We start from the raw sequence: 20,282 nt of genomic DNA, 5'->3' as shown, positions 1-20,282 counted from the left end.
TTGAAATCAGAACCTTCTTCCATTTAGAAAGTACAGCATTAACACATTATGATTAAAAGCATATGGCAAAATGAAATTGAAGTCACTATTTTCTTTTAAATTCATCGCTATTTGAATTAACGCAAAAATAATACATTACAGGAACAGAGAGCCATATCCCTATATCATAAAGGAAAATATTGATGATTTCAATCAATTTAACCTTACTGTCTCCTATATTAATGCACTGTGAATGTGGGCTGGTAGTCAGAAACCCCTGTATATGCATCAGGCATTTCTCCCCAATAAATGTCCATTAACAGCCTAAGGGTTCAGAAAAGAGTTGGCCACGAGTGCTTGGGAAGAAATAGTAGAATATGGGGAGTAACGTGAATGGGAGGAAATAACAGGGAAATGGCATACGTAGTTTCCCAGTGGCCAGGGCTCCTCACTTGCTCTCCTATCTCCCCTACCCCTCTTCCCCAAGGCGTTTCTTGGCTGTCTCTGTCAATCTCTCTCAGTCTCTCTCTCTCTCCTAAATAGCTACTGCTCCCACCAAGACTTTCTCCCCTTCATTAGTTCATAATAACAACAATAATAATGATGATGGCATTTATTAAATGCTTACTATGTGCAAAGCACTGTTCTAAGCACTGGGGAGGTTACAAGGTGATCAGGTTGTCCCACGGGGGGCTCACAGTCTTAATCCCCATTTTACAGATGAGGTAACTGAGGCCCAGAGAAGTGAAGTGACTTGCCCAAAGCCACACAGCTGACAAGTGGCGGAGCCGGGATTTGAACCCATGACCTCTGACTCCAAAGCCCGTGCTCTTGCCACTGAGCCACACTGCGTCTTAGTTCTTAGTTCCGTCCTTAACATTTGACGGGGCCTTTAGTTAAATCACTTATAATGCAAGACATTCATATTAAATATCTCTAAATGCTTTTGCATATTTACTTTGTTACAGTGTAAAATATCTTGTGTGAAATGAAAAACTTACCAGATTGTAAAAATTGCGCCTAATTTGGTGTATGCTTCCGGGGAATATGGGCTTCAGAAGCTCCCGGCAACTGGTAGGCCACATTTCGTACATGTCATCTTTTTCTATGTCATTGATCCACTAGAAGAAATCAATAATTTGCTCTCATATTCAAATCGTTATTATTATTCTTATGGCATTTTTTAAGCACTTACTATGTGTCAAGTTCTGTTCCATGCTTTGGGGTAGATAAAAGTTAATCAGGTTGGATACAGTCCTTCTCCCAGTTGGGTATCACAGTCTAAGTAGGAGAAAGGAGTATTTAATCACCATTTTATAACTGAAGAAATCGAGGCACAGAGTTAAGTGACTTGCCCAAGGACACAGCAAGCAATTAGCAGAGCTGGGATTAGAACCCAGGTCCTCTTACTCCCAGGCCTGGGTTATTCCCACTAGGCCATGCTGCTTCGTTATGGACGGACAGATGGACAGACATATGGACAGACAGATGGACATACAGATGGATGGACAGACGGGCAGAGAGACAGATGGACAAATGGATGGACGGACAGGTAAACGGACGGACAGGTGGACAAATGGACAGATGAGATACAAGATACAACTTTTGTACCTAACGAAAGTTGTCAAATATTCAGCAGAGCCTGCCTAATAAGAAGCAGTGTGGCCTAGTGGAAAGAATAAGGGCCGAGGACCTGGGTTTTAATCCCAACTTCGCCAGTTGTCTGCTGTGTAACCTTGGGCAAATCACTTCACTTCTTGTGCCTCAGTGACCTTATCTGTAAAATAGGGATGGAGATTGTGAGCTCCATGCGGGACAAGGGATTGTGCCCAACCTGATTATCTTCTATCAGCCCCAGTGCTTAGTACAGTGCCTGATATATTGTAAGTGATTCACAAATATCATTAAAAAAAGGTTAGTCTAAATAGTGCTGAGGAATAAATGTGAGTTTTCCCCAAACCTAAAGGAGTGCACAAACAGTAAATTAGGTTCTTGAAACTTTTTGAGAATGTCAGAGAATGTCAGGGTGTAGCAGTCAGCCTCTCAATGGGAATCAAATCAACTGAAAATATATGTTGAGTTCCTGCTGTGTGCAGAGAGCTAAATAAATTAAAGATTGAAAAAAAGCAAATATTTAAGATTTAAACATAAGTGGTACAGTGAGCAATTGACTATCATCAGGGCCAGACAATTTTTGGATCTCCTTAGACTCAGGCCACCCCCAACTTTACGAGCCATCCCTGTGGCATCAAGTATCACCCCACAAAGCAAAGCAAAAAGAAAATCCCCCTCCCCAACCCCTGCTCTCTATCACCAGGAACAGGCTACTGAGGTGTGTGGGGGTCTTTGGGCTTCCCACTACCTGACCTTGCCTTCAATCCCTGAGGAGCAGAGAGTGAGTTATGGAGGACAGCTTGTTTTCCCAACGTGGAAAGCTAAAAAGTATATAAAGTACCACGATTACGCTAGGAAAAAATTGAGATATCTTTTTATTTTCAATATTTACCTTTGAGGAACCTGACCCACTCGGACAAATGCAAAAACCAAACAAAAGCAAAAAAACAAAACAAACAAAAAAACAAATTGCCATGCAACGAGACAGAATCTTACTGACTACAATACTCTGGATTAAGAGAACAGGTTAATATTAAATCATTCCTCTTTGGCATAATTATCTCATGCTACATCTATTCTACAAAACCACATTTCTTCTTTCAAATTATCAGGACAAGGGCACTAATCCCAGCTCACCCACTTGTCTGCTGTGTGACCTTGGACTGGGAACTTCTCTGTGCATCAGTTACCTCACCTGTAAAATGGGGATTAAATCCTCCTCTCTCTGACAGACTGTGAACTCCCAGTGGGACAGGTACTGTGTCCATTTTGATTATCTTGTATCTACCCTAGTGCCTAACATAACATAGTAAGTGCTTGACAAGTACCACACAAAAATGTGCTATAAAAAAAAAGAAGAAAAGTGATGCTGTGGACTTCTTGCTTGGAAATGATCACTTAGATAGAGATTATTGGTAACAACTCAAGATTCAATCCAGATGTCTTCCACATAATGATTTTGGCTGGAACCATAAAAGAATATTACCCCACAGATTAGAGAACATTATGTAACACGAGTGGCTTAGCTTCTTCATTCATTCATTTGTATTTATTGAGCGCTTACTGTGTGCAGAGCACTGTACTAAGCGCTTGGGAAGTACAAGTTTGCAACATATAGCGACAGTCCCTACCCAACAGCGGGCTCACAGTCTAGAAGGGGGAGACAGACAACAAAACTAAACATATAAACCAAATAAAATAAATAGAATAAATATGTACAAGTAAAATAGAGTAATAAATATGTACAAACATATATACATATATACAGGTGCTGTGGGGAGGGGAAGGAGGTATGGTGGAGGGGATGGAGAGGGGGAGTAGGGGGAAAGGAAGGAGGGGGCTCAGTCTGGGAAGGCCTCCTGGAGGAGGTGAGCTCTCAGTAGGGCTTTGAAGGGAGGATGTGACCTTTGAACATTTGATATTCAACCCACCCCCAACCCAACAGCACCTGTGCATATGCCTTTATATTATATACTAAAAATCACTTATTTATTCATATTAATGTCTGTATCTCCTTTAGACTGTATGCTTGTCATGGGCAGGGAACCTGTCTGCTAATTCTGTTGTAATGTACTCTCCCAAGTGCTTAGTACAGTGTTTTGCACACAGTAAGAACTCAGTAAGTACCACTGCTTGATTGATTGAGAGACAGATGTTTCACATACTAGAGCTTCACATCCCACCAAATTAGATCATTGTTGAGTGCTTATTAGTGATGTTTCATTTCTGTAAGTTTTCAGTAAAAGCAGAGAGTACATGAATATATTAGTTCACACTGTCATTTAAGATTGCTTTATAGAAGTACACGATCAAGGTTTGTGATTTTCAACAGCAATTTACATTTTAATGAAATAAAATGTAATAAAAAAAAACCCTGATCCTTGGAAAAGACAGGTCTTGTCTGTGAATGCATATATAAAATTAGCCTTTTTCCACAACTGGGACACGGTGGAAAATTTCAGGTGACTCTTCTTACTATGCGCCAGGATTTTTTTTTAGGAGAGCGGGCTGCTCATGGGGGAAACATTTTCTATAGAACTGGGGAAAAAATAAATAAATTGGATATAAGACACCTTCTAACACTTCAAAAACATTCCCAGGGATGGACGGGAGCCGGAGGGTGTGGGGAAAATGAGAATAGCAAAAGGGAAAAAGGAATAGAAGGCTTGAAGGGAAAGATATATATAAGGTAAATCTGAGGAATAGGTAAAATTCAGGTGAGAGCGGTGAGGCCCCAAGGTGAGGGCCAGATGGAGGTGAAGGGTATTCTCTAAGTATTTGTGAGGACTTGGAAAAATGTTGACAAGCACACAGAGTTGGCTACCAGTTGGATTTATCAAAGTACAAGACAGGAACTGTAGGTGACAGGATATGGGATATAGGATATGTGATTGATTACTTTTAACTTTATGCTGTTTTAGGACTTAGAATTGAGGAAAGCGTTGAGACGCAGGAAGAGTCACGTGCGTAGTTAAGAGATGTTAATCCCAGAGGAATTAGTTCATTTTGGGATGCCCCATCTCACGCAGGGAATGGCCCTACATAATTGTGCACTTGAATTTCAGGGAATGGCTCCAGGATCCATTTATTTTCCTGGGGGACCTCATGAACATGACTGACTGGAAAATGGGCTCCGCCGAGGTAAATTTCAAAATAAAATGATGAATTCCATATGCAAATTTTTGCACTGTTTTGAAAACAATGATACCATCAGGTCTTCAACTTGTCCCAGTAAATCACTCTATGGCTAATTTCATCTTTCAAGTAACCTCTTGATTCTAGGAAAATTTAATTTAATAAAGTAATACAGTAATGATGGTATTTAGCACTTATATAAATAGCTTCAAACCTGGTCCTTCTGCATACCTGTAATTTATTTTACTGTTGGCCTCTTCTGCAAGATTGAAAGCTCCTTGAAGGCAGGGATAGTATCTAGTAACTCTATTGTACTCCTCCAAGTAAGCATGCAATAAATATATTGATGGACTATACAGTGTTTACTACCCAACAAAGCACTGGGGTAGGTACAAAATAACTGGATTAGATTTGGTCTGTGTAAGTTTGAATGGGAGAGAGAACAGGTATTTTAGCCCTATTTTACAAATGAAACTGAGGTAGTAAGTAAGAGGAAATCGGTGGAGCCAGGACTGGAAACTGGGTCTTCTAACTCCCAGTCCCAAAACTCAAAAAGAAGAAACATCGTTTACGATAATTTCATGGAAACTACATAATTGGATACATTTATAATGCAGATTAAGAGGTCTGATTATGTAGCGTTTAAAAAAATTCAGTTAATTGCACTTAAGGTTATCCATAGGTTATTAAAATATCTTTAAACATTAAAATCAATTTTCGTGTCTACATTTGTATGAAGTGTGCTTATATCAATCAGTGGCATTTATTGCATGCTGATTGTGTGCAGAGCACTGTACTAAGTTCTTGGAAGAACATAATACAACTAAGTTGGTAGACACTCCCTGCACACAGTGGGCTTTCAGTCTTGAGAAGGAGTAATGTTAAAAATAAATTTATAAGTATATGTATAGAAGTGCTGTGGGGCTGAGGGTGAATACAGCGTGGCTTAGTGAAAAGAGCATCCGCTTGGGAGTCAGAGGCTATGGGTTCCAATCCCGGCTCCACCACTTGTCAGCTGTGTGACTATGGGCAAGTCACTTAACTTCTCTGTGCCTCAGTTATCTCATCTGCAAAATGAGGATTAAGACTGTGAGCCCCACATGGGACAACCTGATGACCTTGCATCTACCCCTGCACTTAGAACAGTACTTTGCACATAGTAAGTGCTTAACAAATAGCATCATCATTATTATTATTATTATTACCAAATGCTCAGACGATATAGGAGAGTCAGGTAAAAGACGGCTTCATCAGGGAAGGCCTCTTGGAGGAGATATGACCTTAATAGAGCTTTAAAGGTGGAGAGAGTGGCACATATGGAGGGGAAGGTAGTAGCAGGCCAGAGGGAGGTCACGAGAATGGGGTTGTCAGTGAGATCATCATCAATCGTATTTATTGAGCGCTTACTGTGTGCAGAGCACTGTACTAAGCGCTTGGGAAGTACAAGTTGGCAACATACAGAGACAGTCCCTACCCAACAGTGGGCTCACAGTCTAGAAGTGTTGGGGATGGACTGTAGTAGGAGATCAGGGTGGTAAGGTAAGCTAATTGAGTGCTTTAGAGCCGACAATAAGGATTTTCTGTTTGATTCAGAGTTGGATGGGCAATCACTGAAGGTTCTTGAGTGGAGAGGCATAGACTGAAAGGTTTTTTCTAGAAAAATGATCCGGGCAGCAGAGTGAAGTATGGACTAGAATGGGGAAAGACACGGGACAGGTAGATCAGTGACGACGGCAGATACAATAATCAAGGTGGACTAGAGTAAGTGCTTGGACCAGCATAGTTGAGGTTTGGATGGAGAGGGCAGGGTGGATTTTAGTAAAGTTGTAAAGGTAAAACTGATAGTATTTGGTAACACTGTATTTGTGGGTTACATGAGAGAGATGAGTCAAGGACAACTCCAAGGTTACAGATTTGTGACATATGGAAGGCAGTGGTATTATCTACAGTGATGGGAAAGATGGGGAAAACTAGGTTTGGGTGCGGAGACCAGGAGTTCTGTTTTGGACATGTTTAATTTGAGGTGTCAGTGGGACATTCAAGTAGAGATGTCCTGAAAGCAGGGAAGAAGAAACATCAGGGCTGGAGAGGTAAATTAGGAATCATTTGTATAAAGTTAGTAGTTGAAGCCATGGGAACAAATGAGTTCTCCAAGGAAGTGGGTGTAGATGGAGAATAGGTATCTACTGCAAGTAAACAGACAGGACTTTACATCTGCATCACATGGCATTTGGATACAGATGTACCCCCAGTTTAACGGAAATACCCAGCAGGTATTTTGCTTCAAAAGAGCAATCTGCAGGAAAAAAAATCAGCTAAATTTTTCAGGTGTCTCATAAGAGCAGGCAGGCTCATAATTAGGTCTGTGCAGCTTCAGCTCCAAGTTAACAATTCCCTTAATACCTATGATTCTACATGTAGGACTCCAGTCTCAAAAATACTTTCAACTCCATTGAAAATGCTTAGGAAAACTAATTGCAGAGGTTTGGCATTTTAACATCCGCAGTAAAGCATGATGTATTTCAATATTAACTGATGAATGCAGGAGCCTTTTAAATTTCACAAAACCACTGAACAGCAATATTTATTTTAATTTCCTTTTTGATAAAAAAGACTCATGGGTTCCCAACAACAGACTAATTAATGTGAACTAGAGAAAGAACAAAGCTCCTTAATTAATAACGGTTTTACAACAAACAAGCACCAAGCTAGTCAACTCTACTTCAGCACCATATGGTAGCTATAATAATTACAAAATGTGAGAATTTCTCACCTAGTCTCAAATCACATCTAAACTGAAAACAAACTAAATTCTAATTATTTCCCTCTTACAGTGTTCCCACTATCACATCTGTAGGCACATGTCAACTTCTCACTGTTCATAGTGGGGCAAAATTCTACTTAGAGTGCTTGGATTGTATTCATTAGGGCAGTGAGATTGACATTTGTAGACAGATAATATAAACATGGCTGTGACGTTTCAGCCTTGAGCAATCTACACAGATAAAGCACTCATCTGTTCATATTTTTGTCATGCAGTGACCTTGGAAGTTGCTATGTTGCTGTAGCTTGTACATCATTCTAGGGAGAAAATGATCAGAGAAAAACAGACTTAAAACGCAGAGACAGAAGATGCCAAAAGCATCAAGATGGATGTCCCCCGAGACTTCTAGAATTGGTTTGTGCTAACAGTTTCACTATCCAGTGTGTCCTGTTTCCAGGACCCAGTTCAGCCTTGTTATGAGAACACAGGTGTACCAGAACTACATCAAGGCTTTCCAGCCCATTCTCTTCCATGGAATCTGGCTAGTGGTAAAATGAACGAAAACGCTGTCCTTGAAGACGAATTTGCTGGGATTCAGGACACTGGCTTATAAATAATATATTTATATTAATGTCTGTCTCCCCCTCTAGCTCACTGTTGGCAGGGAACATTTCTACCAGCACTGTAGTGTGATATAGTAATGTAGTGTATTCTTATAATCCCCCCTTTTCTCCTCAGAAACGGAAATTTTTAACCAGGGATGGAGCAAGGTATACTAGTATTCATAATGTGTAACATTCTATGTTTTTTCCCCCCATGGTATTGAGAATGCTAGTATTCTCTCAGGAAAAATTCAAACATAAATCCTCAAAGAAAAAAGAATTTATGATTATTGAGCCATATTTTCCTCTTCACCCCATGGAGGAAAAAACAACCCTATGAAAATTGACCCTGGCATATCCCTGTCTGTGGAGATTTACATAGGGAAAAAAATCACTCCCCTTCTTCTGTTCACAACTGAAGCAGTTGGGCACCAAAGATCATCATCATCATCATCATCAATCGTATTTACTGAGCGCTTACTGTGTGCAGAGCACTGTACTAAGCGCTTGGGAAGTACAAGTTGGCAACATACAGAGACAGTCCCTACCCAACAGTGGGCTCACAGTCTAAAAGATGATATCTGCCATGCACTGCCTCAGCACAAAACCTTCAGAAAGGGTATCAGAGGCTGTACATGACCAGCGAATCTGCCTTCCCAAATCAGCTTCCTGGTTCTACTCTGGAATCTTTCCAAGGAATGCCACCTGACTTCACTGCCCTACACACTCTGGTCTTCGGATAATGTCTGAACATTTGAGAAATGTGAAGAGAGACCACGTTTGCTGTTGCCCCAATCTCAGCATTTCCTGACTGCTGGATTATATTTAACGATGGCAGTGGCTTGGTAGCAGTCAAAGGCTCGGCAGCTGCCTTCACCTGAGCTCTGGGTACCTCCTATCTTGCCAACAAACTTTCCGTCATTGAATTTGAAACAGCAAAATATGAGACACTGAAAGCCCACCTTTTGGAACAGTGAGAATCATAAAAATTAGAACACAAAACATTGAACACTGTTGATGCAAAGATAAACTATCAAAAGTTGAAATCTCTGCTTCACTCAGAGTTAAAGTGCTCTGTCCAGACCAATAATAGTAATAATAATAATGGTATTTGTTGAGCACTTATTATGTGCCATGCACTATACTTAGCGTTGGGATGGATGCAAGGAAATGGGGTTGAACACAGTCCCTGTCCCACGTGGAGCTCAGAGTCCCAATCTGCATTTTGCAGATGAGGTAACTGAGGCACAGAGAAGTGAAGTGACTTGCCCAAGGCCACACAGCAGGCAAGTGGCAGAGCCGAGATTAGACCTATGACTTTCTGATTCCCAGGCCTCTGCTCTATCCACTACAGTATGCTGCATCCTCCACTATCCTCCCTCTCCAGCCTGCCTCATCAACTTCTCTTACCTTCCCTTTCTCCCCTTTCCTGGTAACTCTCCCTATGTCACCATCTTTCCCCTTCCCTTATCACCAACCTAATCCCAATCTGCTTTCTTCCTATTTCCCAATCTGCTGCATCTCATATTCTTCCATAGACCTCTACTTCTCCCATTCTTTCCACCTCCTGTTCAATCAATCAATGGTATTTACGGAGCACTGTAATTAGCACTTGGAGGACTACAAAAGAGTTAGGAAACACTGTTCCTACACCCCACCTGGAGTTTACACTCTAATTGTGTTCCCTCCCATCGCCCTGTCCTTGACCATTTCTAAAATCCCCATCTTATTTCTGGGAGACATTAATTTATTTGGAAAGGTCAGCTCCAAAAATTACCCTAGATAATTTGCTTATCATTTATGCTACAGGATTATTTATGTACTTACTATAATTGAAGGATGACGAATATCTAATGCGTAGCTGACATCTGTAGAATGTGCATTTAATCTTAGAAGTCTGCTGAGGTCTTTCTCGCTGAGTCCAAGATCATGAAGGCCATGCATTACCTTCCCATCTGATTTTAGTATTTCCAAAATGCTTGAATTGAAAGAGAAGAAATAAATCCAAAATATCTTCCTGATTTCAAAATCAATGTTAACATTTTAAATCATGAAAAGGGATTCATTGAGCCATTCCAAATGTTCTAACAATAATAACTCTAAATTTTTCTTTACAAATGACTACGTTCTAATACTAAAGGCACCTAATTCTAGCAAGGCTCCGAGGCAATCTCTATGTAGGTTGAAATATGGTAATCAAATCTCAATAAGAAATATGAAAGAATGAATATGACATTGTACATTTTTTCCCATCTAGTTGGAGATATAATCCCTAGGCAAGACAAGAGGAAGCATGGTATTCATGTCACTACTTCTATCACTAGTTCAAGAAGCAAAGATAAGTCAAATACAAACTCCCAAACTATGAAGCACAAACATTACAGCAGTAAATTGTTAAAAATGCAAACTGCTTAACATAATGGGTTACAGCATACCTTTGGAAACACATGCTAGTTCTGTATAATTCTTCAAACCATAAAGTGTCAAACTCAAATAATACACTATGGGAGGTCAGAAAGTCACTACATTTAAAAGAAAACAAACCTGGAATGATTAAAACAAAATTAATGACTATTCGGCTATAAGAGAAGCAGCATGGCTCAGTGGAAAGAGCGCGGGCTTCGGAGTCGGAGGTTCTAATCCCTGCTCCGCCACTTATCAGCTGTGTGACTATGGGCAAGCAACTTCACTTCTCTGTGCCTCCATTACCTTACCTGGAAAATGGGGATTAAGACTGTGAGCCCCGTGTGGGACAACCTGATTGCTTTGTATCTCCCCCAGCGCTTACAACAATGCCTGGCACATAGCGCTTAACAAATACCAAAATTATTATTATTATTATTAATACCATTCTTACCTAAAAGGATCATGAACATCCAAGTCAATATGGAGACCGTTTATAAACAGACGAGCATCCCCAGGCTGAATTCCAAGGACTTCAGGGAAATTCTTGAGATAGAAATAAAACTGTCTGGTTAATCAAGAAAATGAAAGAGAGTCTAAGTATCCTAGATCTTGAAATAGACTGCTGAAAGAACTGAACATGAAGATTCTTAGAACTGGCAGTAGCAACACAGATTGGAGGCCAGTTGTCCTTTATCTCTAAACTACCTCATTATTTTTAATATAGTACTCCTAAACCTTATCTCCCTAGGAGATACAAACTGCGAGTCTGGAGCTGAGACTTGAGCATGAGTGCTGAGAGGAGGCAATTATTTGTTCCACCAGGAGTATGGTTCCAGATTTAAGATCCTCGCATTCTCAATGGAGTGAACATCTATTCTGCTAATTGGCTAGACAGCAATGCCATGCTAAGCTCGCTAATCATCTTTACCAGAGACACTTTACCAAGACTTAGCTTTGAGCTTAACAATAAGAAAATTGCTTACTTTTGAAATGTTGGCAGGTTGCTTAATATTGGAGCCACTTGTGGAAAGATTATTCATTTTTAATTATATTACCAATCAGATGTAAACACCATTAGGTGGTTAAGCCTCAAAGGTAATAGGTCACATGCTGTCTTAAAAAATTGCTCAATCATGACGGGATGTTTTCTAGAAGATGTGAAAGGGGAGAGGGAGATTTATTCAGAACTTCTTTATTTTCATCACAACTTCTCCACTAAGTCAATTGGCTGGGAATAATTGAAATGCCAGTAAAATCTCTTTGTTATATTGGTTTCTTATTTAATTACCTGCATTTTATTTGTTATGCATTTGAACAATCTGCTGCCCATAATTTTGGAAGCAACAAAGGTGGCTGGCCTTATCTGCCCTTTTCCAAAAGCATAAGAAAAGGCGGGGGCTGCTGCAATAAGGAATCTGAACTAGGGAGGGAGGGTTGAGAAGAATGTGCATGACATTCTCCTCCATAGATAAACTCCTTTTGATCAATGATCACATCTTACCAGCTCTGTTGCTCTGCACACAATAAGAACTCAATAAATACCACTGACTACTTACTTGGCTTTGCACTGGCCTAAGCAGACTGGAATCAGGCTCCATGGGTAGGTGACCCAAGAGGTCTGCTACCTCTATGCCACAGTGAGAAAAAATGGCCTGAACACCATTGGGAGAGATTCACATTTGATACAGGTAATCATTTTCCACCACGAAAACACCCCTAAGCCAAGGAATGTGTTACCAAAGGAGTTTTTTCAAATAGAGGAGGCTTTGGAGTCAAGAGTCATGGGTTCGAATCCTGGCTCTGCCAACTGTCAGCTGTGTGACTTTGGGCAAGTCACTTAACTTCTCTGTGCCTCAGTTGCCTCATCTGTAAAATGGGGATTAAGACTGCGAGCCCCCCGTGGGACAACCTGATCACCTTGTACCCTCCCCAGCACTTAGAACAGTGCTTTGCACATAGAAAGCACTTAATAAATGCCATCATCATTATTATTATTATTTGTCCCCCTTCAAGAATGAAAGATTTGCCTCAGTCCTGAGACTTCGGAACTGAGAACCTGCAGAAAGGATTGATTTTAGTTCTAGGGGTTTGTGCAATACAACTCTCACTTTCTCTTCCCTATCATTTATACTCCTTCTGGGACATGGAGGACAACAAGGGAATGCGGGGGAGGGATGCCGCACACAGTGAAATGTACATAAAGGTGATTTTATACCCAGGACACATTTTCAGCTGAAGAAACTGCAGCTTAGTGCCTGAACCCAACAGGTCTTGGGAGCTACTGCCATTTTTGCCACTCACATTAGCCAAATATTTCCCAGGAGACTGTACCCTTGTTAAGGGCAGGGAATGTGTCTGCTAATTCTGTTGAATTGTACTTTCCCAGGTGCTTAGTACAGTGGTCTGCTGACTCATGGACATAGTTCTTTGGTCAGAAACCTTTTTAAATGGTATTTAATAATAACTAGTAATAATAATTATGGTACTTAAGTGCTTTACTATGCGCCAAACTCTGTTCTAAACACGAGGGTAGATAAAAATTAATCAGGTTGCACACAGTCCCTGTCTCCTTGGGGCTCACAGTCTTAATCTCCATTTTGCAGATGAGGTAACCGAGGCACAGAAAAGTTAAGTTACTTCCCCAAGGTCACACAGCAGACAAGCGATGGAACCAGGATTATTACCCAGATCCTTCTTATACCATGCTGCTTCCTGTCTTTGTTAAGTGCTTACTATGTGTCAAACACCATTCTAAGTGCTAGGGTAGGTACAAGTTAATTGAATTGAACACAGTCCCTATCCCACATGGGGCTCAGAGTCTAAGTAGGAGGGAGAACAGGAGAACTGAGGCACAGAGAAGTTAAGTGACTTGCCCAAGGTCTCACACAGCAAAAATATGACAGGGTGAGTCCACTGACTCCCGGACACATCCTCTTTTCACTAGGCCATGATGGTTCTTTATTAGTGATAGTACATAGCCCCATCAGGCATAGCTGGAATGAGAACCCTAATTCCAATGGCCATGTTAATTCTTTGGGACAAACAATGTGGATTTTTAAAAGGAGAATACTTCTTCAATGAGCCTCCTAAAGAAGGAATTCCTAGTTTCTCAGTACTTTGGAGCTGAGTAGTAAAGATATCTCCCAAGTGAGAAGCTTGCTAGGCTGGAGAGGGAGCTGAATTACAGCAGGTACAAGTGGATTTGAAGTAGCTGATGCAGAGCATAGGTTTCTGCCAGCAGCCTTCAGCCACATGCAGGAGCAGAGGACGCAGACTGTGGGGTGATTCAAGGCTGAGGCGGTGTTGATGGTGGTGGAAGAGTGAAGAAGGAACAAGAGGATGAGAAGGTAGAATTTGGTGGAGAACAGAGTTGAAGGTGTGGACTTTGGCATCAAGGGATAGGAAGATGGGTAGGGAGTCCTCACAAGTGCAGTGGAGCCAGGTCGCAGGCAAGAGGGGCAGATCAGAAGGTTAGAATTAAATTGATCAACCAACCGTATTTACTGAGTGATCATTGTGTGCGGAGCACTTTACTATGAGCTTGGGAGAAGACGCTATAACAGTTGGTAGACACGATCCCTGCCCACAACAAGCTTACAGTCTAGAGGGTGAAACAGACATTAATATAAATAAATAATTTATGGCTATATACCTAACCACTGTGGGGCTGAGGGAGAGGTGAACAAAGGGTGAAATTCCAAGTGTAAGGGTGACATAGAAGAGAGTGGGAGAAGAGGAAAGGAGGACTTAGCCAGGGAGGTCCGCTTGGAGATGTGCTTAAATAGGGCTTTGATAGGGGGTGGGCGGGAGTAATTGTCATATATGAAGAGGGAGGGCATTCCAGGCCAAAGATGGGATGTGGGCGAGTGGTCAGTGGAGAGATAGATGAGATCAAGGTTCAGTGAGTAGGGTGGCATTAGAGGAGGGAAGTGTATGGGCTGGGTCATAATAGGAAATCAGTGAGGATTCATTCATTCAATCGTACTTATTGAGTGCTTACTGCGTGCAGAGTACTGTACTAAGCTCTTGGGAAGTACAAGTCGGCAACATATAGAGACAGTCCCTACCCAACAGTGGGCTCACAGTCTAGAAGGAGGAGGCAGACAACAAAACAAAACATGTAGACAGACGTCAAAATCATCAGAACAAATAGAATTACAGCTATATGCACATCATTAACAAAATAAACAGAACAGTAAATATGTACAAGTAGAGTAATAAATCTGTACAAATATATACAAGTGCTGAGGGGAAGGAGGTAGGGCAGAGGTGGGGGAGGAGGAGAGGAAAAAGGGGGCTCGGTCTGGGAAGGCCTCCTGGAGGAGGTGAGCTCTCAGTAGGGCTTTGAAGGAAGAGAGCTAGCTTGGCGGATGTGTGGAGGGAGGGCATTCCAGGCCAGGGGAAGGACGTGGGCTGGGGGTCGATGGCGGGACAGGTGAGAATGAGGCACAGTGATTATTAGATTATTAGATTAGAGCTGTAGGTTAGACACCTGTAGGTAGGTTAGAGCTGATGAGGTTGGAGACGATCAGAGGGGTCACCAACTTGGAGTCAGAAGTTCCCAATGGTCAGAACGGGAGAAAGGGGTGAGAGTAGGAAAGGAAGGATTTTGTCAAAGTGAGTCAGAAATGCAGAGGTGGGAAGAGGAGAACAGTAGGTGCAGTGAGTGGTACAGACAAATGACATGAGACTCGATGAAGGAGAAGGTGACAGACCAAAAGCAACACTGGGAAATGAAGGGCAAATGAGAGGGGGTTCCTGGTGGTCTGAGGAAGTGCGAATTCCACAGACTACAGGGGAGCAGAGTTGTGGAAGGGGAGCATGGAGTGGATTTGCGTGTTTGTACTGGGGGGCAGGGTTTGGGGTAGCAGATAGGCAAGGGGTATGATGGAGTTTTAGGGATCAGAGACTGACCGGGGGAGTAGACAGATGGGTACAACTGGGACATGGTAAAGGAAAAGGAGAAGAACAGAGGACGTGAGCAGGCAGATCTTCAGTTTAAAGGGTCTTCCCTTGGTATAATGAGCAGAACACCTAAGGTAAATAAGCTGGCACCCTGAATAAAGCAGGACCGAGATTATTTTACTCATTAGTGCTAGGAATCTTTTTTTTTCCTCTTTCAAACTCCAACAATAAATCACTAGAAATGCATATCTCCTTCTAGGAGAAGAGGTTTGTAAGCTGTGCCTAACTGAATTATCTCCATCCAAGATAATGAAATTTGAACAAAGTAATTGGGAATAAGACTAAAAAGTGTTTGAGGCTTGGGGCAATATAATAATTAGTTTCTAACAAAGAATGTTCATATGCACAGTGCTCTCTGCAAATGATGATTACTGTAACAGAAATGACAGAAGCATAAGGCTGGAGGGAAATCTCTACAAGCCATCTGGGCTACCTCCAGCTTCCAGGACTGGCTGCCCTAAACTATCCATCACCATTATCGTCATCATCATCAGTGGTATTTATTGAGTGCTTACTGAGAAAAGCACTGTACAAAGCACTTGGGAGAGAACAATACAGAATTAGTAGATATATTCCCTGCCCCACAACAAGCTCACAGTCTATGAGGCAGAAGAGTAATTTACTCACGTAACTGCTTCCACCATACAATTGCCCTCTGTCTGGAAATCCTTTCTCCTTGATACCTGACTGACTAAAATTCTTCCCACCTTCAAAGCCCTTCTGAAATCACATCTCCTCCAGGAGATCTTCCCCTAACTGCCACTTCAGCATTTCCACATCACCTAAGAACTTAAATACACATAACCTCCACAGTGCTTATGCATCTATCTTGCACATTCTATTTCTTTCTCCGATCTGTAATTTATTTTAGTGATGATTTCCCTGTATGCTCCTTGAGGGTAAAGTTCTACTATACTTTCCCAAGTGCTTAGTACACTGTATTGCAAACAGCAGGCACTCAATACACACTACTGATTGACTGATTGTAATGGAATATAGGAGAAGCAAAGTGCTTAGTACAATGCTCTGCACAAAGTGACTGCTCAATAAATATGACTGAATGAATGAATTAATAAAAGAGCACTAAGACTTGTATCCGATATTTACTGAAACACCCAAAATAATCAATAAACTAGAATCATAGCTCAAGCTGCAAAGTTGGCTGATAAGAGTAGTTCATTAAGAGCCTGAAGTTATGTCATTGCAGAATGAATGTTTAAATTGAAGAGGGTCTTTCTGACCCATTCCCATCTCCTTCAGAGTAAATTAGGGATGAGTTCCCCATAATACTACCATGTTTTATCAGTCAATCAATCATTGGTACCTACTGAGCTCTGTGAGTCTGCTGTTGTGTAGGGACTGTCTCTATATTTTGCCGACTTGTACTTTCCAAGCACTTAGCTACAGTGCTCTGCGCACAGTAAGTGCTCAATAAATACGACTGAATAAATGAATGAATGTGCATGGCACTGCACTAAATGCTTGGGAGAGTACAACAGAATTAGCAGACACGTTCCCCATCCATAAAGAGCTTACGGTTATGGACGTAAGGGACCTGGAAGCTTCTATCGGAGGATTTTTCCAATCCACTGGGAAAGCCACATTTTAACTCAAATTATGAGTTTCATGATTTAATGGGACCCTTTCTGTTCATAAGCAATATAGCAATGCTAATTGCCAAACAGTGTCACAAGACCAACACAGGAATAGCTATATACTAGATGCTTGGAAACATACAACTGAAGTAAAATATGTAATCCAATATTATTTTATCTCTATCAGAGATATTTGTTTTTAAAATAACCTCTCCATATAAGATACTATTTAAATCAAGTTCAGGTCTCATTCATATTTCAAAGGTCATCCATGCAATTCTGTGAGAATACAGTGGGCCTACGTGATCTAAACACACTTAAATATCCATGAGATTTTAATCTAGTGTCTTTTTTTCCACATGATTCCAGGCACTGTACCTCATGACCCTTTTGAATGGGAGAATTGACTAAGTCCTTTTTCAATTAATAGGAAGTAATTAGTAAATTAAGCATACATACAACAAGCCATTTGTTAAAAACATAAAAATAAATAAGAGAAAAGAAGAAACTGAAATCAATTCAATTATTTTAATGTAGAAAAGTGTAAAATTTATATTTTCCATACTTTCAGAACAAGTATGGCAGCCATATTCCAACAATAATTTATAACGAATAGGAAAAGAACAAACCTTTTGATTTTCTTCTATTTCTTTTCTCATGTCTTGGTTTACGGCAATTCTTGTCAGAGATCTATAGAAATAATAAATACTGATATCAATCATCCTTCCTTTAAACATCCTTCTTTGACGGAGGATTTCTCTTCAGACTGATGCCAGCTGAACAGAAAAACCCACAAGAAGTTCTGTCCTGTCACCATCCCAAATTTGTCAGAAAAAGAAATGGTTTAGGTAGAGCCCTGGAAGATATACAAGTCTAGGCTCTATTCTGATAGCTAATTCAAGACCACAGACTTGATCAAAAGCACAGAATTTCCTATATAATTTTCTTACTGTAGCACCTCAGCAGCAATCCTTAAACTTGTCATTGCTCAAATTATTCATTTATTGCTGAATTTCTACTTAATTGCTTAGAAATGAAATCTGGAAATTCTAGGCCTCATTTATCTGCACTTTTCCCCCCCTGTTGCAATTGGGGAAAAATCACTAATTTAAACATCAGCATTAGGCCCACTGGCTGATGAGGATTCTCTGAAAAATCAGTGATTTTCTCATCAATGGAATCCCTCTTCTCTCCTATCACAAGTTTCTCTGTTCAGACAACACTTTCTGCACTGAAGTGTAGGTACCCAAAGGGTATAAAATCCCACAAATAGTCCTCGCTCTATCAAATTCCTCACAGGGCAAAATAAGCCCAACAGAACCTTCACCTTCATTCACCAAGGAATTTGATCTCAGGAAATCTTTTGTGGTTGGGGAAAAAGGTCTTCTGCACTAAGCTCATTGTGGGCAGGGAGTGTGTCTGTTTATTGTTATATTGTACTCTCCCAAGTGCTTAGTACAGTGCTCCGCACATAATAATAATAATAATAATGATGGCATTTATTAAGCGCTTACTATGTGCAAAGCACTGTTCTAAGCGCTGGGGAGGTTACAAGGTGACCAGGTTGTTCCACATGGGGCTCACAGTCTTAATCCCCATTTTACAGATGAGGTAACTGAGGCCCAGAGAAGTGAAGTGACTTGCCCAAAGTCACACAGCTGACAAGTGGTGGAGCCACAATTTGAACCCACGACCTCTGACTCCAAAGCCCATGCTCTTTTCCACTGAGCCACGCTGCTTCTCTGCACATATTAAGGACTCAATAAATATGACTGAATGAATGCACTCCAGCAAATTCATTAATTCATTCCTTCAATCGTATTTATTGAGCACTTACTGTGTGCAGAGCACTGTACTAAGCACTTGGGAGTACAAGCAAATGCAAGGTGTAGGGGTATACATGACAGAGGAGAGGGGATGTCAGTTTATGCGTTTACAGAACCAGGGAAAAGGTGAGGGAATCCCTGAGGAAGTAAGGTAGAATGGCAGGAATGCAGCAGAAAAGGATGTAAAGTGGAAGGTCAGGTGTAAGATGAAATGCAAGGCTTGTGAAATACTGACCACCAGGAGATATGGAAGGAAGAACAAAGAGACCGGGAGATAGGGGGCCCACAAAGAGAAGCAGACACCGGCACACACAACCAACCAATCACGGAAGGATACGGACGGAGAAGAGGACCGATAACAGAAGACACCGACAATCCGTTGCAAATTTGTACTTCCCAAGCGCTTAGTACAGTGCTCTGCACACAGTAAGCGCTCAATAAATATGATTGAATGCATGAATATACATAAGGGGATAGACTGTAACGGCTGGTATATCTGTCTTTCGTTGACACTCACAGAGATCACCCTTTGGATCAGGACCAACATGGCATCCCTCCTCGATAGGTTAGCTAAAGCTGCAATTGTCACAGTTGCAATTGCTGAATACCCTCTCCTTATTGTAGCCTTACGGGGCCCCACGCTCACCGCCAGAGAACCATGGTGCTCATTTCTACTTCTGAGCACCTTCTTGGTGTTTGAAGCATCTGCCCTCCAGGCATCACCTCTCTTGGGGCTACCATAAGAAAGGGATGACAGATTTACCAGTAAATTGGTTCAGGATTTAGATGGCTTAATCCTAGTAAACTCCACAATCTTGATTTAACAAGTGAATATAACAATACTGGTTTATTTAGAACTTTAAGGCTTTTAAATGCTAAGGTCCTATAAAGCATTCCACTAGTTCTAAAATTTTTATAAGCCATTCTAGAGAAAGTAAATTTTTATGTAATATTGATAGCTTAGTAAAAACAAGTTTGAAATCTGGGTTTAAAAATTTGAGGGTGATATAACAGATAATATTTAGTCTTACCGAAAATGTCCATGTAAACAAACGTACACTCTAAAAATAAAATAACTGGTGATATTCATCAACAAAAGATAAATAATGATAAAAATGTCTGCTACCTAAATACCAATTGGGTGAATAAAGGAAATTTATTTTAAATTTTAAATACCACCATTAAATACTAATAATTGGTATTTTTTTAATGGTATTTAAGCGGTTACCATCCAAACTGGAGACTGGCCATTCATAGCAGCTAAATCTGAGTAGTCGTAGGGCAAAGTCAGGACCTCATCTCATTGCTAAATGAAATTGCTCAGCAGCAGTGCTGAATGAAGAGGTGACAGGTGTTTAATGAGTCAAAACTCCTCAATTTCTAGTCTCTTGCAAAA

At 40.9% G+C, this 20,282-nt stretch overlaps 1 protein-coding gene across 1 annotated transcript in view; it reads right to left on the bottom strand.

The window, feature by feature from the left end:
- Nucleotides 1-20,282, bottom strand: part of UGGT2 (UDP-glucose glycoprotein glucosyltransferase 2) — a 115,054-nt gene that overhangs the window by 55,400 nt on the left and 39,372 nt on the right. The window contains exons 10-13 of the mRNA XM_038759255.1: nt 17,690-17,750; nt 10,952-11,043; nt 9,922-10,072; nt 981-1,100 (exon numbers count right to left, since the gene is read on the bottom strand). Coding sequence (XP_038615183.1) covers nt 981-1,100; nt 9,922-10,072; nt 10,952-11,043; nt 17,690-17,750 — 424 coding nt within the window. The remainder of the gene's footprint in view (nt 1-980; nt 1,101-9,921; nt 10,073-10,951; nt 11,044-17,689; nt 17,751-20,282) is intronic.

The sequence above is a fragment of the Tachyglossus aculeatus genome, chromosome 17 (genome assembly GCF_015852505.1).
Source record: "Tachyglossus aculeatus isolate mTacAcu1 chromosome 17, mTacAcu1.pri, whole genome shotgun sequence".
Lineage (NCBI taxonomy): Eukaryota > Metazoa > Chordata > Mammalia > Monotremata > Tachyglossidae > Tachyglossus > Tachyglossus aculeatus.
This window is presented reverse-complemented; position numbering and strand designations above follow the sequence as displayed.